The 25,616-nt window shown below is 39.3% G+C and overlaps 2 protein-coding genes and 4 non-coding genes across 6 annotated transcripts; all 6 read left to right on the top strand.

Annotated features, from left to right (window-relative positions):
• The first annotated feature begins 458 nt into the window (after positions 1-458).
• LOC148657571 (chemokine XC receptor 1-like) lies at positions 459-3,750 on the top strand. The gene has a single exon (XM_088644019.1). It carries the CDS (start codon positions 882-884, stop codon positions 1,974-1,976), a length of 1,095 nt encoding a protein of 364 aa, XP_088500145.1. The 5' UTR covers positions 459-881; the 3' UTR covers positions 1,977-3,750.
• On the top strand, positions 3,683-3,755 carry trnar-ccg (transfer RNA arginine (anticodon CCG)). Its single transcript has one exon. It is a non-coding gene; the product is annotated as a tRNA-Arg (tRNA).
• Positions 3,756-4,634: 879 nt separating this feature from the next.
• trnar-ccg (transfer RNA arginine (anticodon CCG)) lies at positions 4,635-4,707 on the top strand. The gene has a single exon. It is a non-coding gene; the product is annotated as a tRNA-Arg (tRNA).
• Positions 4,708-5,609: 902 nt separating this feature from the next.
• trnar-ccg (transfer RNA arginine (anticodon CCG)) lies at positions 5,610-5,682 on the top strand. The gene has a single exon. It is a non-coding gene; the product is annotated as a tRNA-Arg (tRNA).
• Positions 5,683-6,561: 879 nt separating this feature from the next.
• On the top strand, positions 6,562-6,634 carry trnar-ccg (transfer RNA arginine (anticodon CCG)). The gene has a single exon. It is a non-coding gene; the product is annotated as a tRNA-Arg (tRNA).
• A 508-nt stretch (positions 6,635-7,142) lies between these two features.
• eif1b (eukaryotic translation initiation factor 1B) lies at positions 7,143-13,271 on the top strand. The gene is made up of 4 exons (XM_088644020.1): positions 7,143-7,407; positions 9,309-9,472; positions 10,501-10,602; positions 11,479-13,271. The coding sequence occupies exons 1-4, from the start codon at positions 7,377-7,379 to the stop codon at positions 11,521-11,523; spliced, it is 342 nt and encodes a 113-aa protein (XP_088500146.1). The 5' UTR covers positions 7,143-7,376; the 3' UTR covers positions 11,524-13,271.
• Positions 13,272-25,616: the final 12,345 nt, after the last annotated feature.

Genomic DNA, 25,616 nt, shown 5'->3' with positions numbered 1-25,616 from the left:
ACATAAATAATTGGCGAGATTGACAGCTTTTTAAGCAACAGAAACCTGCACTTCCCAAGCAAACACATCATCTTGCCCATGGTGTGTGGCTATTTTTTTTTGTAGCCATAAATATAAAAAGGTTTATTTCCAAACGTAAAATAAATCTCATGTTCGATGGGCATAGATAACAAAAGGAGGTGTAGACTATGGTGGCAGTTTCCTGCAATATTTTATGTCAGGTGTTATTTTTTTGTGTTTCTTATTAAAATTAGGAACCGAACAAAGAAAACGTCAACCTCATCTTATACAACTCTATGCTGAATTTTTCTATATTTGGATTTTTATTCCATATTCTAGTGGAATATCATTGAGGACTGAAGGTTCCTTCATCAGATTAGCCTTCTTTTTGGACATAGCGCTTTCATTTAAAAAGTCTCAGACAGCACTGAGGGACACCTTGTCAGATTTGTGAAAAAAGTCCTGTTTAAACCGAATAAAATTTAGGAATCCCTGTGATTTCTTCCAGCCACACCTCATCGAAAATGTTCTGAAATTCTGGTTATAAAAGACTATACAAGAGACACATACTGCAAGAAGAGTTGCGAAAATGCAGAGTTTTCAAATACATAATGCTGCCCGAAATGAGGAATTGCAACAGAGCATTTCCTTGTTTGAAAACGTTTAATATCCACGCTGACTCAAATGTGACCTTACACTGCATTTCCTAAATGCTGACTTCAATTATAAGACGTTTTATTCCAAAAGGGAATCCACAAAGAACAGTATGGTGACAAAGTAATCTTACTTATCTTTTTAAAAAATTCTTTAAAAAGATGGTTGCACTTTTTTTTTTCATTTTTCCTTAAGAGACTTTTGCCTGTTGTTGAGTCATAGGGATCATGGCGAATTATTCTACGATTTCCTACACTGTCACAGAGCTGCCTTGGAGTATGACTGGGAACGTTTCCGAGGATTATTACGAAGACTACAGTGATGATGGAGGATTGGTGTTATTATGTGAGGACTATTCACCAGAATTTGGAGGGACATTTTCTTCGGTGTGTTACCTCTTGATATTTTGCTTCAGCCTAATTGGAAACACTTTAGTTTTATGCACTTTGATAAAGTATGAGAACCTGAAAAAGGTGACAAACATTTTCATTTTAAACCTGGCTGTCTCTGACTTGATCTTTTCATTTTCTCTTCCATTTTGGGCTGTCTACCATGTTCATCACTGGGTCTTTGGAACATTTATGTGCCAGTTATTGACTGGCGTTTTCTTCATTGGGTTTTACAGCTGTATGATGTTTCTAATGCTAATGACAGTTGATCGCTACTTGATAGTGGTCCATGCTACAACAGTATCATTATCAAGGAGAACATTCCGTGCTACAGTAGCGAGCGGCATTATCTGGACAATATGTATTGGTGCATCTCTACCAGAAAGTATTTTTACTGAAACAGCAGAAAGTGAAAATGGTACTTTGTGTCGCTCAGTTTTCATTTCAATTACTGTTGACTTGGTAGGCGTTTACCTACAAATTAGCCTTTTCTTTTTATTACCATTTGTTGTGATTGTGTATTGCTACACCAGGATGATACAAACGATTTTGAGCAGCAGAATAAGAAAAAAGCAGAAAGCCGTCAAACTGATATTTACTCTCATTACAGGATTCTTTCTTTGCTGGGCTCCGTATAATGTAACTTTGTTCCTTTCTACTTTGCGAGAACTTAACATTTCACCCCTGACACAGTGCGCTGCTGAACAAGCACTCAATTATGCGTTCTACGTTTGTCATAATATTGCTTATCTACATTGTTGTCTAAATCCTTTGTTTTATGTCTTTGTTGGTGTCAAATTCAGACAATATTTAGCCTCTATGGTTTGTAAGGTAAATGTACAGGAGAGAATTAGAAGTCAGACCTTCAGCTCTTACAACAGTGCACCTAGAATGTCTTCTAACCAGCCCGACACACCTGTAACTACTGTTTAGTCAGAAACGTGGATTTACTTTGACATGCCTTAGTATGTGGTCCATGCCATGAAGACATTGCTTTTCCTGTACACTGCTGTCTTTATCTTGGACAACATTTTTCTGGAAGCACAACACTGGCATGTGTCTATGGGAAGAAGATGTGCAGACGGGCAAAAGGAACTGGATTTCGTCTGCAATGGGGGACTTGATACAAGGATTCCAAACCCTAATGAAAATGGACAACGTGATGCTGGTGGATTACTGCATTGTACTGAATTATGAGGAAGCACAGTTTGCACAGAGAACAGGAGACACTTTACATGCAAGGCGACTGGAACCAGGAACTAAGCCTGATTTCCTGTGAATCTTCAAACGAATGCCAGATGAGATGCCATCTATAAGAAATGGGTCAAAAGGCCTGTTCTTGTTTCTAACCTTTTCTGTTCTTGGGCTGACTTCCCTCTTCCTATTTAATGACTGGTTATCCATTTCACTTTTCTTGAACGCATCATTCAACAGTATCTAGTGACCATATTCAGCGCCTGAAAAAAAAGAGAAGCTCTTTTCGGAGACATGAAATTTGGATCAGATTTTGTCATTTTAGGAAGAACATCGTAGAGTACTGTGCAAACTGAAGAAAACACAGCACACACAAAAACCTGCACACGTACCTGGTGAGAATGTTACATTTGTTAAATTATATTTCATATGTTTTACAGCTGCCACAAGTGTGATGTACATCTTGTCTTACAATTTCTAGACAAATGTGGAGATACACACCAAAGTACAGAACTTGAATGAATAAGAAAAGCTTTAGAATTTTAGAAAAAAATATTCTTACCATATCTGATCCTAAACATAAATACATGTATACTGTATATAATATCTGTGGAACACGTTTGAAATAAAAGGCATAATGCACATGATAGTATCATGGCTAGAGAATACGCAAACATTATTTTCCAAATTTATTTTAGTAACTGTTTCATCACATGCAAAGGCAAAAAAACAAAGCACTGTAAACACTGCAAGCAGGTTGGCAGGCTCATTATTCCACACAAACAAATAAGGTAATAAATGTTACTTTACATTTTATTTTACATCATAAATGTTAGTAATAAAGTACTTCTAAAAATACAACTGTTCTTTTTTTAAGAAAAAATTATCAATTTGTAAATGATTGTTTTCGCTGCCTTTGTGAATGTAGAAGAAATAAATGAAAATGCTATTACGTGTAATTAAATATAAAAGGTAAACAAGTTGTAGGGCATCACAAATATGAGCACATACCCAATGTTCAACTTTTGTTCAACTTCAACAGTTACTACTTACTACTGATAAAGTTTTAGGAAGTGTGCTTAAAACATCAAGTGTGTCAAGAATGAACAACGCTATGTATGGCTAAGTGATCGAAATCCGTTTTCTATTTTGTGTGTGTCTCGAACGTAAATAACGTCGGTTGATTTTTTTTCTTAATTTTCTAAATAAACCTGTCCAAGTTTGTAACTCAGGAAATATTTAATTAATTGACAAATAATTTAAAAAATTAAAAGTCTAGATCTAGCTGAAATATTTGTGAAATATGTGTGAAATCATTCCCAAATAGTAAATGTGACATTCCCACATGCAAAATAAAATCCGTTTAAAAGCAAGGTACTCCATCTTGCCAGAAGCAGACAGAGAGTGAAGAACAAAAAGAGGTTATTGTGTGCTCTTCACAGACAGGCCCAGTGGCCTAATGGATAAGGCATCAGCCTCCGGAGCTGGGGATTGTGGGTTCGAGTCCCACCTGGGTCGATTCATTATGGCACTCTGAAAGAGGATCGTTCTCAATCATTAACAAACAAAGCATTTCAACGTTGTGTAATTGTGAAACCTGTTAAGCACTCTGCACATAAAGAGAACAAAAACAAACAAAACATCAATGTTGTCTCAGCTCCGCCATCATAACCCCACCCAGCCACCAGGTCTGTACAACCTGAGTCGGTTAATTACAGCACTCTGTAAGAGGATTGTTCTCAATCGTTAGCAAACAAAGCATTTCACACTTGTTGTGTAATTGTGAAACCTATTAAGCTTATCGAGAACATGGTGATCATTCCTGTGCATAATACTCTACACAGTGTAATCTGGTATTCTTTACCTACCTGCTTGAAATTATACTCTGAAGCAACTGAGTTCACTATCCAGTACAGAGGCCAGTAGTCTGCACATAAAGAGAATAAATAGAAACAAAATGTAAATGTTGTCTGAGCTCCGCCATCACCACGCAACCCAACCACCAGGTCTGTACATGTCCAGTCAGTCCTCAGGGCTCGAATGAGCTCTTTGACAGGTTAAAATGCATTTCATTGTTTTTTAAAGACATAACGGCTCCCCATTTAGCATTTTCACACGTTCACAGAAAGAGTCTCATATCGCAACCAGCCTCAATTGGAAGTGTGCTATTTCAGCTCACCAGCTGGGAGTGGTATGATTTCACACTGAATTGTCAGGACAATGCTGTATAGATTACACGTGTAAACACCCTTCAGTAAGGGTGATTTAAAATGTCATGGTGTTGTTTCCCAAATAGTAAATGTGACATTCCCAAATGCAAAATAAAATCCGTTTAAAAGCAAGGTACTCCATCTTGCCAAAGAACAAAAAGATGTTATTGTGTGGTCTTCAGAGACAGGCCCAGTGGCCTAATGGATAAGGCATCAGCCTCCGGAGCTGGGGATTGTGGGTTCGAGTCCCACCTGGGTCGATTCATTATGGCACTCTGAAAGAGGATCGTTCTCAATCATTAACAAATAAAGCATTTCAACGTTGTGTAATTGTGAAACCTGTTAAGCACTCTGCACATAAAGAGAACAAAAACAAACAAAACATCAATGTTGTCTCAGCTCTGCCATCATAACCCCACCCAGCCACCAGGTCTGTACAACCTGAGTCGGTTAATTACAGCACTCTGTAAGAGGATTGTTCTCAATCATTAGCAAACAAAGCATTTCACACTTGTTGTGTAATTGTGAAACCTATTAAGCTTATCGAGAACATGGTGATCATTCCTGTGCACAATACTCTACACAGTGTAATCTGGTATTCTTTACCTACCTGCTTGAAATTATACTCTGAAGCAACTGAGTTCACTATCCAGTACAGAGGCCAGTAGTCTGCACATATGGAGAATAAATAGAAACAAAATGTCAATGTTGTCTGAGCTCCACCATCACCATGCAACCCAACCACCAGGTCTGTAAAACCTTATGTCCAGTCAGTCCTCAGGGATCAAATGAGCTCTTTTACAGGTTAAAATGCATTTAATTGTTTTTTAAAGACATAATGGCTCCACGTTTAGCATTTTCACACGTTCACAGAAAGAGTCTCATATCGCAACCAGCCTCAATTGGAAGTGTGCTATTTCAGCTCACCAGCAGGGGGTGGTATGATTTCACACTGAATTGTCAGGACAATGCTGTATAGATTACACGTGTAAACACCCTTCAGTAAGGGTGATTTAAAATGTCATGGTGTTGTTTCCCAAATAGTAAATGTGACATTCCCAAAAGCAAAATAAAATCCGTTTAAAAGCAAGGTACTCCATCTTGCCAGAAGCAGACAGAGAGTGAAGAACAAAAAGAGGTTATTGTGTGCTCTTCACAGACAGGCCCAGTGGCCTAATGGATAAGGCATCAGCCTCCGGAGCTGGGGATTGTGGGTTCGAGTCCCACCTGGGTCGATTCATTATGGCACTCTGAAAGAGGATCGTTCTCAATCATTAACATACAAAGCATTTCAACGTTGTGTAATTGTGAAACCTGTTAAGCACTCTGCACATAAAGAGAACAAAAACAAACAAAACATCAATGTTGTCTCAGCTCCGCCATCATAACCCCACCCAGCCACCAGGTCTGTACAACCTGAGTCGGTTAATTACAGCACTCTGTAAGAGGATTGTTCTCAATCATTAGCAAACAAAGCATTTCACACTTGTTGTGTAATTGTGAAACCTATTAAGCTTATCGAGAACATGGTGATCATTCCTGTGCATAATACTCTACACAGTGTAATCTGGTATTCTTTACCTACCTGCTTGAAATTATACTCTGAAGCAACTGAGTTCACTATCCAGTACAGAGGCCAGTAGTCTGCACATAAAGAGAATAAATAGAAACAAAATGTAAATGTTGTCTGAGCTCCGCCATCACCACGCAACCCAACCACCAGGTCTGTACATGTCCAGTCAGTCCTCAGGGCTCGAATGAGCTCTTTGACAGGTTAAAATGCATTTCATTGTTTTTTAAAGACATAACGGCTCCCCATTTAGCATTTTCACACGTTCACAGAAAGAGTCTCATATCGCAACCAGCCTCAATTGGAAGTGTGCTATTTCAGCTCACCAGCTGGGAGTGGTATGATTTCACACTGAATTGTCAGGACAATGCTGTATAGATTACACGTGTAAACACCCTTCAGTAAGGGTGATTTAAAATGTCATGGTGTTGTTTCCCAAATAGTAAATGTGACATTCCCAAATGCAAAATAAAATCCGTTTAAAAGCAAGGTACTCCATCTTGCCAAAGAACAAAAAGATGTTATTGTGTGGTCTTCAGAGACAGGCCCAGTGGCCTAATGGATAAGGCATCAGCCTCCGGAGCTGGGGATTGTGGGTTCGAGTCCCACCTGGGTCGATTCATTATGGCACTCTGCAAGAGGATTGTTCTCAATCATTGACAACCAGACACCAGCAGGGGGAGGTATGATTGCACCATTGGGTTTACAGAACAGTCATGAACGTAGTCATCAAAATGCTTCCAAAACAAACATCATTTTTTTTTCTCAATTGTCTTAACAGCATACGTGTCGTACAAGAAACGAATCAAGAGGGACACTATTCTTCCGGTGCTCACTATACAGGCCCGTATTCTCGCAAGGCTAAACAACCCGGACCCGGAGCAATTCAGAATTACGATCTTGGCTGGAAAAGAGCTCTGCCGTGGAAAAGGAAAAGCGGCCCCTTCAGGGTTACACCTTAAAAGGGGGGCGTCTGGTCTTTAAAATCCGCGATCACGCAGATCCTGTCCGCTCTCAGGTGTCTGGACTCGTCCATGATCAACTTCAAATCCCGTGATCCCGTATTCCTGGGCATCTACCCGCCCTCCTCCCATGTGACAGCGGACGACTCGTTGTTACACCTCTTTCTCGGCCATTTTGTGAGAGACAGCAGTGGGTGTCCGCCTTGGATTTTGTTTTGTTTTTTTTTTTAAAAAAAAGGTTTCGGGATTCCCTCCCCCCCCCCTCCACCACCGCTAGCGGCTTTTATTTCACCCGGCAGTTTTCCTCCGTCCTCCGTCCCCCCACGAAGCTACAACAAACCGGCATCGACGAGCTGTGAGACCATTCATCTCCACACCGTTCCCGTCCTCCTATCGCATGTCCACTATCCAGAACCTCCGGTCTTTCGGTGAGTGTCCGCCATCCTTCGCCTCCTCCCTGCCCGGGAGGTGGACACGGCGGAGCGGCGCCCGTCTTTGTCCCGATTAGAAAATGGCCACGGACGGCCGCCCTGGAGTGCCGCTTTATTTTCTGTAACGGCGAGGTTGAAGCGGGTCTTCTCTTTCTTTTCTTTTTTTTTTTAAAATGAACAACGAAAACTAACCCCCCCCCTTTTGTGTTTGTTTTTAGGTTTTTGTTGTAGTTGCTGGAACTGTGTGTCGCGTCTTTCAGAGCCAGTTGTTGTGTTTTTTTTTCTTCAATTGCAGCGATATTGCCTGTGGTTATAAGCGTTAACGTGGCCCTTTTTTTCTGGCATCGTAGCATCAAAGATGTTTACGATGCCTTTTTATCTACAGTCATCTGATGGGCTTTTATACACGCGCCATTTTATTTTATTTATAATTTTATAATGTTCCCCCTCCACCCCCCCCCCCACTGTAAACCCTGATGGATGTATTGTAGTGAAATGTTAGCTCTATAATACAATGATAAAGACGTTATTGCATACTTTTCATCCGTATTTTTTTTTAGAGGAAATAAAAGCATATTCAGTCAGCATCGTTAGATTTGAGCTCCTACACTCCATTGCGAAAAAAATATTGTGTTACTGAATCCTAAAAAAAAAATAGAAACTAGGTATGACCTAGAAGCATGTTGTGCTTGATAGAACTAATATCAAGTGAATATCGGCATTTCACTCGATTAATTAATTTTTAAAAAGTGACATCCTGCGTTAGACAGGATAATAGCCTGTCTTGGATTTATGCAGGCCTGTATTCTATGTTATTGTTAGGCCTCTTAAAGGGAAGTTTTTTTTTTAAATAGAGAAATCCTTCTTTGCTTCAAAAAACATCACGTTAAGGAACTGCTAAGCTGTTCACATTTTTAACATCTTTTACGGTTTGCGATCCGTTATCTTGCACAAAATCGTCGGTAGGCACCATTTTAAAAAAAAGTGCCTGAAGTGGTAAATGTGCTGCATACATCTGTTTCATAGAGGGAGACCCCTTAAAAGTCATCCCAGTCTTTTACTGGCACCTCTTTTAAGATTGCATTTTTTTGCATCTACCACTGTTAACATTCAAACTCCATTCTCTTCCTCGACTGGTCTTTCCCCGTTAGACGTTGTGATGTGATACGAGTCTTAATTCTTTTTGTTGGAAGCGTTGGATGAAAATGGCGTTCTGTCCACGGTCCTCGGTTTGTAAGCAGACAACGGGAGGAGACATTGTGCAAGTACACACCTTCCTCTGAGAACACTGGGTTTCTGATTTTGTCGTTCTCCTTGAACCTGGGTGTAAGGCAGTATGAAAGAGGTATTAAAGACCCCTTTAATTAGATCCATAACAGTTTGCACTATTTATGCAGTGAGGTGTCACTTGTGCAGTGGGTGAAGTACTTCACCAGAGGTGTCACCCTGCTTTCTGAACCCGTGACCCACCAGATGTAACCTCCTGCATGGCTAATGTTAACCAGCCACTTGACGTTTTACCCACAAAAACCAACCCTGGTTGGCTAGTGGGAATCGCAAGTCTCCACAATTTTAATGTTTAATTTTTTGTTCATTGCCTCTTTTAAATCGGCTTGATGCGAATGTGTCTGTGTGAGATTTTCAGAAGAAGACTTGAGAGCTATGCGCTTGGTCCAATGTGGGTGCCGGCTGGTGAATTATCTTGTGGTCACTACGAAACGGTATTTCAGTATGTGTTCTTACTTCTTTTTGGGCAGTATGCCCTGCGTACAGCTGGAGAGAGACCTTGATATGATGCTTATAGGCTCCTGTCCACATCCCCTGACAGTGTGAGCAGTGTGACGGGCTTGTTGTGAGCATTGGATCTTGATTTGACTTCTCTTCAATTCTCTTCTCAGATCCCTTTGCTGATGCAACTAAGGGTGACAGCTTGCTCCCAGCAGGGACTGAAGATTATATCCACATAAGGATCCAGCAGCGGAACGGCCGCAAGACCCTGACCACCGTGCAAGGGATTGCTACCGATTATGACAAGAAGAAACTTGTAAAGGCTTTCAAAAAGGTACATTGTGTTTGGCAGACTGGTATCAAGCACAGTTGATCAGAAGTGCACATCTCCAGCCCTTGCTGTGAAGGGGGCGTCTGGTGGGTTTTGTTTCTGCCACCAAGCTCTTACTCCCTAATTGGAATCATGTTTAATTACTCAAAACTGCGATAGCTGGTGAAGTGAGAGCCTACGGGAGATGAAGTGCTTTGAGATAAGGATCCACTGTTAAGTCTTACTGCAAAGCAGTTTAAATATGGTTCGCGTTGTGGGGATTTTAACATTTCAACTTTGAGCAATATGCTTCAGCATAAAAGATGTATCAGTTGTGATTTTTTCAAAACGAATTTAATTAGATGACTTCAATGCCAAGCACCCTTTTATACGGTTGCACGGTTGGTGGAACATGCTGTACATCCTGATCTTTCGCAAGCTATCTAAACTGTGCTAAACTCTGTAGGTTCAGCCGTGCTTTGGGTTTTAAGAAGTGTTCAGGATAAACTCCAGATTCTGTGCTAGATCATATCCTTGTACATTTAATTGAAAGTTTATATCGACACATTATGCACATGAGCCCTATATGGAATACCGCAAGCCCACATCTACATTTCTGGGATGTAGTTGAATGGTAACATTCAGCAAAATGTTTCATTTTTAGCAACTGTATTATAATGACCCGTTGCAAAACCTCTATTGCTCTTTTTCGGTTTTTACAAGAATTTAAGAACATTTTTAACAACCTTATTTCATGAGTAGAGAGCCAAAATTGACCTTTAGCACCTCAATTACAATAATAACCTTGAATTACGTAAAATGGAAACTAGCCAAGTCACAGTGAATTTGCCTTTGAAAATGACCTCTTTGTCCTGCATTTCCTTTTCCTAGAAATGCTGACCATGTGTAGTTGCTTCTGCCAGGCAGAAATACTACGTTTATATTGGGTTTTCAATGGAAAATGATAGGGTTTTAGCATCCTGGCTCTGGTTAAAATATCAAGTGTCAGATTTCTGATTTTGACAACTGCTAACTGATGTTCTGGTTCACAGAAATTTGCTTGCAATGGTACTGTGATTGAGCATCCCGAGTACGGTGAGGTGATCCAGCTTCAGGGAGATCAGAGAAAAAACATTTGCCAGTTCCTTCTTGAAGTAAGTCCGATTTCTATTCCTAATGCAGCAAGCAAGAAATTATACTTGTAAATAGCCATAGAAACTGAAATTGCCAGATGTTTTTATGTTTGAGTGAAATTATCAGGGTTCACCATTTGGTTACAGAACCTTTTAAATTCCCCTATTTCTTGGCTACAAAATCAGTTTTATTAAGCGGTTGCCAGCTCTGCATTTTCTGCTTGTGTATAGTGACAGTGTGTGAGTAAAAGCACAATACCGAGCTATCCACACTAACCGGTGGTTAGGGTTTTGCCCCACCTTCATTTGAAGTTATGTGCTCTTGGTGATGTTGAAAATAACTACAGTGATTTTCTGTCTTACATGGGGGATCAGAGTTCAGCTCAGATCAGAGAACAGAGGTCTTTTAATCTGTGTGACTTAGATGGAAAAATACTCTTAGACAAATTATTGTACTTAATTTGTTTGATTTTTAAGACGTATAAATATCTGAATAAAATTAAATAATGCTGTACAGTTCGGTGGGATTTGGATCTTTTGGTTCCTAATTCCATTTGTGAACTGTTATGTTTACATCTTTGCGATGTTTGCATTGTGACCTACTGATTTCCCAAGTGAGGTTCCCTCCTCTTTCCGTTTATTGTACTCCAAAGCTGTGGAATGATTTCCTAGCTCATAAGTCTTGAAATAGTTTTGGTAGTTTACATTTTAAGTAGGTAGAAACATATCTATTGGGTTAAAGTCTCTTGAGAGGATATTATGAAAGACGCTAAATAAAACCTACATTTTGCAGCTGTTTTAGGGGATACTACTTCAATTGTATCTTTTCACAAAGTGTATTTGAATACTTGGCAATACCTACTACAGCAATTTAAAGTTCACTTATTTGTTTTGCAGGTTGGAATCGTTAAAGAAGAACAGTTAAAAGTCCATGGATTTTAAAGTATTGACTAAGTGAGGATTTGCATTAGGCTTGAACTTCAGTCAAAAAAATCTACTGATTAGAAGTTGAGCAATATGCTTATGCTGGATGCACACAAAGGTTTTCACATAGAGGGGGTGGACAAAATAACAGAAACACCACATGAAAAAGGAGTTTAACTTTGAAGTAACTAAATCACAATTACACATGCAGCTGCAAAGGTGGGTCATATTAGGTTGATTGCCGATTAGCAGTATCTGTCAGCTATAAAAGAGGTCTGACAGCACTTTCATATGTGAGCTTTCAAAGCCACATGAGGCATCTAATAGAGTTCCAAAGAGGCCAGATAGTTGGTGCCCGAATTGCAGGTGCATCAGTCACAAAAACTGCTAAATTATTTAATGTGTCAAGGGGAACAATAATCAAAAATAATGACGGCGTATGCCAAACATGGACAAACTGCATCGGCAAAGAGCAACAGTGGCCGCAAGTCGAAGCTCACCAACAGGGATAGACGAACACTTCACAGGATAGTTGCTAAATGCCTCAAAACTTACCACAGAATTGAATCGGCATCTCAGTGACCCAATCTCAACAAAAACTGTACGCCGTGAGCTTCACAAAGCTGGGATTTATGCCAGGGCTGCCATTTCGGAAACCTCTTGTATCCAAGGCCAATGCACAAAGACGCATAAACTGGTGTAAGGAGCACAAAACCTGGAGCCCTGAGCAATGGCGAAAAGTAATATGGTCTGATGAGTCATCTTTCATCCTATTTCCTACATCCAGATGGGTTTACATTTTGAGAAAGCCAAAGAATGTCTTCAACCCGCACAGACCTTGTGGGATGCAGGCGTCCTTTGGCTTTCTGTTAAACATGGTGGGGGATCTGTAACGGTATGGGCAGCCATCTCGTGCGAGTCATTAGGTCTGATGATTGCTCTACATGGTCGCCAAGGAATATGAGGCCAATTTACAGGACCAGGCGTACCCTATGGTGCAAACACTGTTCCCTTATGATGGTCCCATATTCCAGGATGATAATGCCCCCATCCACACTGCTAAACAAATTCAAGAGTGTCTTCATGAACACCAGGATGAAGTCAGACGCCTTCCATGGCCTCTCCAGTCACCAGATCTGAGCATCATTGAACCTTTATGGGAAGTCCTGAAGTGCAGAGTACAAAGTAGATTTCCACCTCCTTCATCCCTCAGAGAACTTTAGGCTTTTCGTCTTGAAGAAGTTCAAGTGCAATATCCCACTCCACACAGTTCAGGACTTGTACGACAGGATTCCAAAAAGGATTGAAGCTGTTCTGAAGGCAAAGGATGGCCCTACTCATTATTAGGTCCTTGATATTAATATATTGTTAGGTGTTTCTGTTATTTTGTCCGCCCCCTGTATATGGTATTAAAATGGGCTTTTTAGGGGGATTGTTACGGCTTTTCAATTAGGATATCTTTTTGCGAAAGCCATTTTAAAAGGAAGGATAGCCAATGACATCTTTTCATAGAATTGGAGGACTAATAATGGGCTGATGAACTTGCAAGAGTGTACAAATGTGTTAGAACACGGCTGCTGTACTGTGACTTCTTTTGCATATGAACTCACACCAATGTAAGTGAAATCCTAGGAAACTCATAAAATTTACTTTGTCGTGTTCAGTGAAGTTTTTAAAATAAAAGGAACAGTAATTTGCAAATGATTACATGCATGGGACTTTTTTAAAAACTGCACTGCCTAATTAAAGTACTAAGTTCTAACATTTTTGCACATTGTGCTTGGTGTTTGTTTCTCTAAATACATACCTGCCAGCATGAAAAAAAATGTAACGGGTGACTTCTGATCATTTTAATTCTCATGCAGAATGAGGGGATTTAACAGTTTGGACAGTTACACAACGCTGGGTGCTGCTTGAGACAATTTGCAAACACTTAGTGCTCACCCAGCACTGTGATCCTTTTTCCATATACTGTAGATGAGGAATACCCAAGTGGTGCTGTAAGACATTGCTGGACTCTGGAATCCTGGGCCCCCATTGCTTTCTTAGAATAAAACACTTATTTGCTTATGATAGTTTCTGTCCAGCATGTGCAAAGAGCCTCAAAGCTGCTTGAACTGCAGCTCTCGCCACCTTTTAGTTCACCCAATAGTGATGTAAAGCAAGGTAGGGGAGGCAGATGAAATGTCTTTGCTGCCAGTTAGAAGAGATCTAAACAAATCACCTGAAAAATGACAAGTCTGGTTGAGGAAAAGGAGTCTTGTGCCCAGTCTTGTAATTCAGGGCGAATTGTAACTGCACAAAGCATTGCCATTATGAGCAGTCTTGGGAGGCAAGTATGTTTGGTTTGCACCAAGACGTCTTCCATCCTGGGAAAACTGGGTTTCAGCAGTAACTGTTAGGGGTCTGGTAGTTGGTGCTCTTGTCTGTGGAACACCGTTTACAAGGGAAAGCCACCTTTGAAATATTTGGATGGTTTTCTGGGCACTCAAGAAATTTCCTTTTCATCTCGAGCTGCTTTTCGGTTTCAGCCCTTAATGAAAAATAGAGTTCTGATGGTTCTTAGCGTTTAAAGACTTCAGTCACCCTCTTGTGGTTTTGGGGGACAGTGATGCCTGTTGGAGATTTTTTTTTTAGGGTAACATTTGTATGAGTCCTAGAGAAAGTAGTGTAATGCTGTTTGGCAAACTTGAAGATGTTGCAGCTCTATTTTAACAAAGCAGCTTGTGTAATATATAGAAGTATGAGCTATAAGCTATAGCTTATGCCTGCAACAGGCTGAAACCTCCCAAATGTGGAGCAGAGGGGCGGTGAAGGTTTGAGGCAAGTATTCAGAATCCTGTGGTGTATTGGCAAAGTCAGTCCAGTGGATTTGAGAATGAACAAGCCTGGCAGAGCAAGAGGACCCAAGTGGAAACTGTAAAGATATGCAAGCACCTCATCGCCCTAAAACATCTGGAAGTGTGGAGCAAGCTGTCCTCAGCCATGTTGTTAAAGGGAACGGGGGTATCCACTGCAAGAAACATCTGGCTGAGATCATCGGATCAGTTCCCGTTGTTCAAGTTTGTCAGATGTACCTGAGTACAATGAGATTGCTTGCTTGCATGTTTTCCTCACAGGACAAACGACAAATGACATAACCTTGACATGGAAAATGACATCACTATGCTTGGAGACAGGAACAGGGTAGCAGCATTAATTTAACCAACTTCAGATAGCAGCTGTGTGCAAAATTCAGAAGTGGCAGTGGTTTAAGAGGTGAAGTTTGGGAGTCTTACGGCTGTGGGTTCGAAGCATTCTGTGAATCTAGAGATCTGGGCTTTTGTTCTCCTAAATCTTCTGCTAGAAAGAAGAAGAGAGAAAAGTGCCTTCCCAGGGTAGTTTTGGTCTTTTGATATTATTTGCGGCTCTGAGGCAGTGTGTGGTGAAGAGGGTGTGGATGGAAGGAAGGTCTGTACCCGTGACGGCCTCGGCTGTCTCCACCACCTTCTAAATGTTTTTCCGTTCATGAGCTGAGCAATGGTCATACCAAAACGTAATGCAGCCAGTGAGAATACTTTCTCCGGTGCACGCGTAGAAAGATGTTCTAAGGCACGATCAATGCAGTCAGGTTGCCATCAATTCCTAAAACTGCAGTTCTGTTGTGACTAGTTTCTCTTGAATGATTTTGACCAGGCAGCCACTCAATAGATTAATTCACCTCATTGCCTGTGATCAATTTACTCCCTTGCAAATGAGTTGATTTAATACTTGGCAACAGTCAAGTCACTTGACTGTGTCTGACACTCAGGATGGATTGGTAGCAAAACCATTTAATCAATATCTACAAACCATATGCTTTGTCTGAATCGCATGCATGAATAGATAAGTTTTTGATAATTTTACCCCGAGCACTGCAGGTTTTAATATGCTATGCACTTTCTTCACATTTTGATTGAGACTGGGATAATGCACAATTAGAATTGCCCATAAATTACAGACTGTACCATTTTGAAGTGTGCAAGTGTACAGGCTTTTAACATTTTTCCATCTCCACCCAGGAAATGCCTTTGGAAGATTATTCACAGAAGGGATAATTATTTATTTTTTAATCATTGTAATTATTATGGTAGCTGTAGCTTTTTCTGCACTGGTCACTACAGTTTAAACCAGGGGGGTCTCAATTAAATTGCAGTCAACCAATTAACTTGTTTATATTCAAAGTTATATATAAGATTTTTCTTAATGTCTTTTACAGTTGATTACACAAGAGTGATTTATTTAAAGGTACAATTGAACCACTTCGAAGCCTGTTGGATGAACTGCAGTTATATTGTAAATTATCTACTGTAATTAGACCACCTACAGTATGTAATTGAGAACGTACATTGAACAAAATCCAGACGACACCACACCCTTCAGGAACCGAGTTTCAGTGCCAGTTTTTATAACTCAGCTATCGAATGTTTTTAAAGTCTTTTTTTATGTTCATATTTTCACTTTGATGTGCTTGTGCCCAGTATTTTCCCTGTGAAAAGAAACGAGTCTAAACCTCATCATATGCTTGAACAGTGTCAAGGACAGCTAATGCACTTCATTAACATTGCTGTGTTTAGTATCAAGTGACACAAAAAAAGCTCATGCATGTTGACTTACCAGCTGTGCCAGCCCATTAACAAGTGCCCTTCCTCACAAAAATTCTGAAATGTTTTCAGACACACAGACCTCCTTTTCCATTTAATTTGTGCAGCAGCTGAAATCACTTTATCAGTGCTGAATCTCTTAAGATCTCAAATTCAGTGTATTATGAGTATCAAATTAAAAGAACCCATGATTCAATTAATACATTTTATAAATAAATATTTAAGATTCATCGGTGGAAAGTTAAACAGCATTTAGAATGAGGTCATCTTGGCTTTACTGATTTACACTATAAGCATAGCAGTTCAGATCAGTTGGTATGAAACTTGTGTTTCCAAAATTTTGTGTATACCAGGCACTCAAATATTATTCAAAAGGGTAATTGTGTTGTATACTTGCTGGAAATCACTCTGAATTCTGAATAACTATCAGAGCAACAGTACCTCAGTCCTGGGTTATGAAGTTACGATTGTAACATCTTTGTTAATCACTGTAAGCCACACATTCCAATGCAGACTGAATAGTCCATTTTTAAATATGTCTGATGGCTATTCCTAACAGCTCCTTTGCAGTCACAGGAAATAGGAATGTTAACAGCAAATGAAAAAGAAATGAATTGTTCCTCACACTGCAATGAGCAAGTGGACAACGACCACTCATTTTCAGTTCTGACAGCAGGAGAAAAGAGTTTTGTGGCCCGAACGAGGTTAAGTATTGTAATCTCTGCACTGAACACAACCAAATCACAGTGTAATCTTGTGATGGTGATTGTATTTTTATGGTGGTAATGATGCAGCTTTAAGTTTCCTTTGTTTTTTTGTCTTGACTGAAAATGAAGACCTTTGCAGTCCTTTTTCACTTTTTTTTTTGTTAAGATTCTGAGAACTGAACATATATATGCACAAATGCACTGCATTTTAGTCAGGACTTCTGTCTTATTACCAAACAAGTGTACAGTACTTATTTTTAATACTAAATATTTAAGTTAATATAACCATTAACTAAAATATAGAATTAATAGGTTTGAAATAAATGATTTATTAGCTGCATTCTTGCAACTTGTCAAATAAATGTCAACAAGTTACAAAGGTGTTTGTGTCTCTCCTAGATAGTTTTGGATTTTTGTTTTGTCCTCTGATTTTACTCACCTACTGTATTAAATTGACGTGGGATCAAAATATCCCTTAGGCAGCTAATCCTGTGACCTTTGGACTCATTTTGCTGAAATCCTCTTCAGGGCTGAGAAGAAATGTGCCCTCCTAATCGTCTTATCCGCCATCAGGGTCCATTTGAGAGGCTAAGTCACAGAAGGGACAGATCACGGCAGAGGACACACAGAGGTGATCTCTAGTCTCCACTGCAACCAATTAAAGTTGAATGCGTTGTATTTTAATAACACCTTTCCCTGGCCATGTACTGTACAATACTGGACCACTGCCCCTTACGAAAAAGTCATTCATTTGGGTGCCGAGACTCTGAGCTGAGTTCATTGATCCGTATCTCAGCGTGATTATGTTTACTTGATGAAAATAGTTCGTATATGAAGAAACCACTGAAATGTTACACTGCAGACATGAAATAATAAAACCGAAACCTTCTCATCAAAATGCGTTTTCAGGAGCGTTATTCGAGGACAAAAAATTAATTCTCAAAAACAATCATATGGTCGGAACGGTGTGTTAAATGTGTTATATTTCATATGGCTGATGTATTTGACAGGCAACGAAAAAAAAACCCGTTAATAATGTTCAGTACTGTGGTAGTGTGATTTAAATACGTTTCGTGTTAATAAATAAAAGGAACACAAAACAGCATCTGTCGCGTAAATTTCCAAACAACCTTCTTTTCCGCTCTTTTTTCCTTTGCAGTCCGCTGAGTCCCTGGCGGTTGTTATTTTTCCTTCTCTATTTTTTTTTGCCAGAGGGTAGCCAGATGTTGTTGTTTTCTTCCTGGTTGTTCTTAATCTTTTTTTTCCCTCCTTTCTCTCGTACAGGACCCAGCTCGTCTTGCGGAACTTTTTTTTGTCATGACCCTCTTTTTTTTCTGCAGGATTTTTTTTAACGATAATCACCCACACCATATGCGTGCACCAGCTAATTACTGCGATTTTGGGGAGGGGGTGGGCGTCTGTTTCATGTTGAACTTATGACAAGATAAAGATTCAGTCCTCTAACAACTAACCAGGAGACATCCACAGTGTTAGACGAATGTGATTCGAGGTCTTGAAGGGAAAAGCGGTATTATCCAAAACTTCTTGCCATTTGATACGTTGCGCTGATCGTCATCTCTGCTTCCTTTTTGTTCTCTTCAGGAGAGAGTGTCCAATATGTTATGATCCAAAAATACATCACAGCTTTCCCCAAAATCAGAACAACATGCAGTAACTGCATTTATATTTGTCAAAATATGATATCTTTAAAGAAATGGGGATGTTTGACACTTCAAGCGGTTCATGTACCGTACCTACAATAGCAATGTCAAGGGTAAAAATTACTGTGCAGTTGTATGTTGAAATAGCAGTGCTTAATTCTGACCTTGGGTTTTAATGTATGCAAGATTTATGTTTAAATTGTTGCTACAACTGATATTATTGTCGTATTTCTACAACTTCCAACTTGATGGAAATTTAAATATACAATATTATGAAAGAAAACTTCAAAAAGTAATGTATTTTCAATTATATAAATCACTACCATGTCTTTTAGGGTAATACTTCTGTTATGTTTTGCCTTTAAAATATATATCCTTGTTAGTTATTGGACCAGAGCAAATTCTGGGATTCTGTCACACACTTTGGTGTTAACAGTTCTAGTTTGTGGCCTGCAGCAAACCATTTGTTTTGCATTTGTTAACTCATTTTCTCAGTTAACAGAAATAAAGTGAAAAGACAATTCCTTTCTCTAGTGTGGGAGTCGTGGATGTGTTACTCCCATGGACTAAATGGACTCACGGGCTTTTAATTATTTTATATGATATATTTTTATTAAGACAAAAGCTGGGGAACACAGGGACATACAACTGTAATGTTGGACAGCCAGAGTCCGGCAACTCTTACTGGTCACATGATCTGTGTGTAAAGACATGGAACGCATGCACAGTTTGATCTCTTTTAATAATTTAATTGGTTAAATTAAGTCAGAAAAGGGCCAACTGCAGTCTTTGAGAGCAACGGGAAATTTTTTATTTTCTTTACAAAGCATCTCTACACTGAAGAGATCACCAACTTTAGCGGTGATTAGTCACTGGGGTGTGCCAGGAACAAGTTTGGCCACTCCTCCCCTTGTGTTTCCCAAATCTCTTGGCCAGTGCCTTTGTGTTACAGGATTTTCAACACAACAGTGACCATTAATGCAGAGCAAGTTCGAAACTCCATTCCAGCCACCCACTGTCAGAAAGCTGCTTATCCCAGTGGGAGTCGTCTCAAGACTTGACGGACCACATGACTGAGCTCCCCCTGGCGGGGATACCGAGTCATTGCAGGGCTGTGAAGAAAGAGACGAGTTAGATCAAGCTCAGTATGTGATCTCCTGTCACAGCCTGAGGAACAGTGAGTCTGTCTCCCAATAATGCTCAGTATGTTTACAGTATATGTAAACGTCTGTAATATGTCTAGATTTTATTTTATTTTTTGTTTTGTTTCATGTTAATTGAATTATTTTTAGTTGCTTTGGCAACACTGTGCCCGTGGGTCATGCTAATAAAGCACCTTGAATTGAATCAAGCCCAAGCAATATGTCTTCAGGAGGCGTGGGGAAAACACCCGCAGGTCCAGGCTACAACCGAAATGCTGTGGGGAAAAAGCTGAAAGAACCACAAATACTATAATTGAAATGTGTTCCTGGGGTGTGGGTGTGGGCGATTTAGACGAAATGAAAGCAACTGCTAAAGTTGTTTGACAAAACGCCTAGAGTATGTGCAGCTTTGATTGCCCAGAAAGGGGGATTTACTTACGTGTAGCAGAAACTGACAGCTAAACATCCTCTAATAGATTTTCTTTTGAGAACGTCAGTAAATCATCGCGTTTTGCTTTCTAGCGGTCTGTGGGAAGGTTGTGACCCCACGAGTTTGACTGTCCATTAATATTAGAAAATGGCATCTGGAATACAAATTAACTTTTTACAAATGAAGACAAAAACATTTCACTCGCTAAACACGCCGAGCTCTTTTTTAACGAGGTCACCAAGAGAAACCTTTTCGACGTCTCTATGGACAGATCAGTCCACCAGAGGGAGCAATCGGCCTATATTTCCCTTTAAAATTGCAGTCACTGTGAGAGGCGCTTATTTACATTTTAAGACCAACAAAAGGAGTTAAACATTTAAACACTTTTCTTAAAAACGAACAGGTTGAAGAACAAAATTATTTTTTGTGTTCTTCCAGTTCTTTAAAGGCGGTTTCTACTTTCTTTTCTGAACTCGTCATCATGGTAATACAATAATGACATTTGCGCAACTTCTAAGGTAACCGTTTAGACAACACGGTCTTATTTACATTTGATTGGACAGATCGATATGCTTTAAAATCTAAAGTAATGCACAATAATGTGCGTTTTAGCTGTTTTTGTCCCTTTCAGACAGACTGCACAGAGACTTTTCATACAAACGAAGCACACAGCCTTCGCAAAGTAAAACAATTAAATAATTTAAGATTTAAGGTTATTAAACCTTAACTTACATAAGGTAATTTTATGTTATAAAGACTTTAAACATGGTGATATTAGAGATGAGGTTATATTGTTCCATTTGCTAGAGGACATCTATCAGGTCGTTATGAATGTAGTCAGAGCTGCTGCACAAGCTCCTGTCTGTCACATATACACTACATTATGTGTGCATGAAAACATCACCAAGTGTAATATCAACAATCATACAGCTGCCAAGCATCTCTCAGAATGTCCAGCATGCATTAGCTCTCAGCAAAACGCAACTGATAAGACAACAAGTCCTTCATCAGAACCTGCCAGATGCTGCTGACACAGAAGGCAGGCACGCAGATACAGTTCACTGGCTCCTGCACTACCCTGACTACCAAAGGTGTGTGGCTAGGAGAAAGCTTTTGCTGACTACAGCACGTGAGGTGGTGATTACCCCATGCTACAGTACTGCAATGCGTCACTGTCCTGTGGAGTTCTGGAGGACAGCAGTTTAGTTACCTGAAGAACCCAGATCTCAGAATTCACCTACAGGAGGGAATGGATTCCAGTCATCACAGCCTCCGAGAACAGTCAAACATTGGAGTGACACGCCATGTGGTGTGTAGATTGCATGTCTCTAGTATGTACGTTCTGTAGGTTGCACAGGGCATTGAAATGCAATCTCATGGAATGCATGCAGGTACATCTGATCACCACTTCAGAGCAGTTAAAGAGCACCTAGCAGACCATGACAGAACCTGCAACAAGAACCAAGAACTGGTTAATGAATAGAAAATGGAGGGTACAGATAAAGGAAGAATGCACAAACTGGGGTAATGTAATGAGTGGAGTACCACAGGGGCATGTAACAGGACCACTGGCAGCTTTTAATTTATATCAGCAATCTAGATCAGTTTGGCACTTGAGTTCCATGCAGAAAATACATCAATTACTGAATTGATGCCAAATTGCTTAATGAACTCAGGTGAGCGGAATGGATTTGTCAGGGTTGACTGCACCCGTCCAGACTCTGCCATCCAAACATTAATTCACAGTCTTTTCAGGAAGTCTGGAGGAGAATGTCAGGCCGTACGATCGCCAGCTGAGGCCGAGCTGACAGTTTACCGTGCAGCAGGACACTGCTTCTGATCGACCTGAGCGAGGACTGATTGAACTGGCCCCATCACGGCCCAGACCATATCTTTATTGTTGGTTGTTAAATTGTATCAGCTCGCAAAACCATATTCCATGCAAGTGCAATTGTTATGGCAATAAGGTATGGAACGTGAACGTGAACCAGAGGACATTAGTGGAAACTACTGTGCAGAGAACAGCTTTTAAAACTGAAAAGTGTGTTTTTACACTATTTTACACAAAGGGTTGTGGGAGTCAGGTGGCACAGTGGTAAGCATTACTGCCTTGCAGCGCTGGGACCCAGGGTTTCATATCTATGTTTCTTACTGTATGTCCTCACTACGTTCATGTGGGTTTCCTCCCACAGTCCAAAGACATACAGTACCTGTACAGTAATTGGCTTCTGGGATAACTGGCCCTGGTGGGAGTGTTTGAGTTTGTGTCTGTGTGTTCCCTGTGATGGACTGGCATCCTGTCCAGGGTGTATCCTGTCTTACGCCTGTTGCTTCCCCTGTGAACCTGTGGTGGGTTAAGCTTTTAGAAAACGAATGACTGGATGGGGCTGTGGGAGTCAGGAACAAGTTACGCCTCTTTGCTTTTAAAGCTGATACCCTGGCTTCTTTCAAGACATGGCTGTCTGTGATTCTTGAAAGAAACAAACTAGATCGACCAAACAACGCCCCCTTAATTGTAATATTAATCTTTTCAATGTTCTATTCAGAACTGACTCATACCATGCCTTGCATCCACTGGTCTACTTCTGACTGCCTATGGTAAATTTGTAAAAACCTGTATGCTTTTGTTTTTTTTTCATTTACTGTTAATGTACTTTTATTTTGCTTTTCTTTATTCACGATGTACAGCATTCTTGTGTTTGGAAAGTGGATTTATAAATAAACGTTATTATTATTATTATTAAGCATTGAAATCTAAAACTGTAAGAGACTGTATTACTGAACTTTGTTTGTTATTATTTAAGTATTTATTACAGAACATTGCATCACGAAAGCAAACAGAAGTTTCCTTGATTTAAACACACTTCGGCACTAAGTTCTTAATTTAAAAAACAGTGGGAGAACAAAAGATATTCCTTACAACACAATTTACACCAGCAGCTACGAGAGGCAATACAAGACGAAGTCTATCAATTTTTACCTCATTAGTTTCTCCCATGGAGAATGCTGTTTACTTACAGTAACATTGTACTTAATTAAGTTATGTAATTAGCAGTCCAGGTGTGAATTTAATTGAACAAGATAAATATCTATCCAGCTGGATTATGTATATGTAACCTCGCCTTCACAACAGCTCATCTTTATTCAACACAAAAGGCTTCTGGTGTAGTGGTTTACAAAAGTCTACAATGGTGAAAATCAGTGGAATAAAGTGCAGAGAGCTGGGTAAACCAGTTTTAAATTGGGTCTCAGTTACTTTTTCTATTATATCAACATAGGAAGGACAGGAAGAGCATAATTTAATTTGGATAAAAAATAATTTTATCAATGTAAGCAGTACTTTAAATGGTCTGAAAATTATTTTTTTGTTATCATGTTTGGAACTTATTATAAAGTATGCATTTGAATGGAGAAAAATTCTAAGACATTTAAAAGTAAAATCTTCTGTGTGGCTTTAATGATTCCTCCAGTAGACAGAATACTGTACGTGAAATAATGTCTTATAACTGATGTTTTTTACCTAGCTTATGTAGAGCTTTGAAAAACAAGGATGCACTGTTCATCTATACCTTTACTGATTAATTCAATTATATGTTCAAATATATTAATTATTTTTCCCAGAGATCAAAGCATAAGTATTAACCTTGGAAGTAATTTGTATATTTTATGTACTGATTTTTAAAAAATCACACTTCGCAATTGAATTAATTTGAAAAGTATAAAAAGGGGACCAGCAATTATACTGGTGAGCAATTATATAGCAAACAGGTGATGTTGGGGTGAAATCTTTAATGTCAGGTGAGTCTGGATATTCCAAATATCCAGAGTTTACATATAGAGAAAGACAGAAATTTATGAGTAAAGCACATATAATGAGTGAAAAAAAAATGATCGCAAACAGAACAAATTGTGTTCTCTATTTTAGACAAGAACATTTGTCTCACACTATAATAATAAAATTAGCTCTTTCCCACTGTAGCCTCTAGTGTTGTACAGTGCATCTTACGTAAGCAGGGCAGAACCTGTAACCTGGCATTAAAAATTGCACCCCAACATCACCTGTTTGCTATATAATTGGTCACCAAATTGCTGGTTACCTTTTTATATTTTTCAAATTGATTCAACTGCAAAAAAAATGACTTTTCTTTTTTAATATATTTGTATATAAACTATACAAATTATTTCTAAGGTTAATACCAATGATGGGGGTAAATACTGAACATGTTAGAACAAATAAATTAACTCGAGCATACTTCTTTTATTTATCAACAGGGTTTACTTCAATTCAGCTTCCTTTACACATATACGGTGCTTTTAGACACAGTACTGCAGGTATGATTCTTAATCAAATGGTTAAAAAAACTATATTAAATGGGCATTCACTTGTTTAAATCATTCTTGCAATCACGAAATAAACACTAAATGGACAACAGCACCACACCTACCTCTAACAATGTAGAGAACCAAACACAAATGAAATAAATAATATTCAGTATTTACTCTTCAATCTTACCTTGCCATGTAATTTACTTTAAATTCTGAACACCAGTGAGTGAGCAACAAACATCAGTTCAGAGTCGTATCCTCCTCATTTTGTCCCCTACGGACACTAGGTAGTCAGGCAAGCGATTCTGGTACAGTGCGCCATTGAATTTACTTCAGATGTGTGATATGTCGGGGCTAAGCGAGTTTCACTTTAAAAGGACGTGACGATGTGCAAAATAAATCCAAGGAATGCCTCTGTTTCAAAGAGGTCCACTTTACTTTCTTTCGGCTGGGTTTCAATGTCTTGAAAAGTTGCCCTTTCTTGTTACAACCAAACCAAACAGGCGACTGACCTTTTTAAAACAAGGGGAAAACACCGTATTTAAAACATAAAATGTAGACAGGGAGGTGAAATCCACAGCAATTAATAACGACTAATTGTGCAATGGGTGTAGATTGATTGTTTTAGTTCTACAATTTTTGTAAAAAAAGGGTAAATTTCTGTAGTTGTAGGAGGGATTGAGAGTACACGGCCGCCCCCTGGATGGGACCAGCATTGCACCCAGTTGCACAGCTGGACGAACAGAAACAACTGTAGTGAAGTGCTGAAGCTCCCTCAAGGTACGACAGCAGTGTCTGTAGCAGCGAGAAACTTCAACTTGCTAAATTAAAGAGTTTAGTCATTACTCTATTCCGCCCCCAGGTCAGTAGGAGGTACTGTAAAACCCAGAACAGGGTTATTTTATTCTCATAAAGATGTCAAGGTTTTACAATAGGAACAAGTAAAAGTAAAACACCACGTTTCGGAAGGCCCAGTTTAAAAGAATAAACAGTTACTCATATTTTTCTTAGGTTATCATAAAGATGATGTGAAATCTGTTGTTTTTCATTTATAAGAAAAAAAATATACTACTAGGCAAGCCAGAAAAGCCTCTGTGTCCTTTAAAATAAATAAAGTTATCAAGTAAGAACACTTAGGATTGTAAGATTTTTTTTTGTATTTGCAGGGAGGGAATCTTGTAACTGGAAACTCGCTTGTCTGTTTAAAACTGGTTTTCCACGAG

Source organism: Lepisosteus platostomus, chromosome 8, assembly GCF_059453375.1.
Source record: "Lepisosteus platostomus isolate fLepPlt1 chromosome 8, fLepPlt1.hap1, whole genome shotgun sequence".
NCBI classification, from domain to species: Eukaryota; Metazoa; Chordata; class Actinopteri; order Semionotiformes; family Lepisosteidae; genus Lepisosteus; species Lepisosteus platostomus.
The sequence above is the reverse complement of the archived record's forward strand: the minus strand, read 5'-3'. Positions and strand labels throughout refer to the sequence as shown.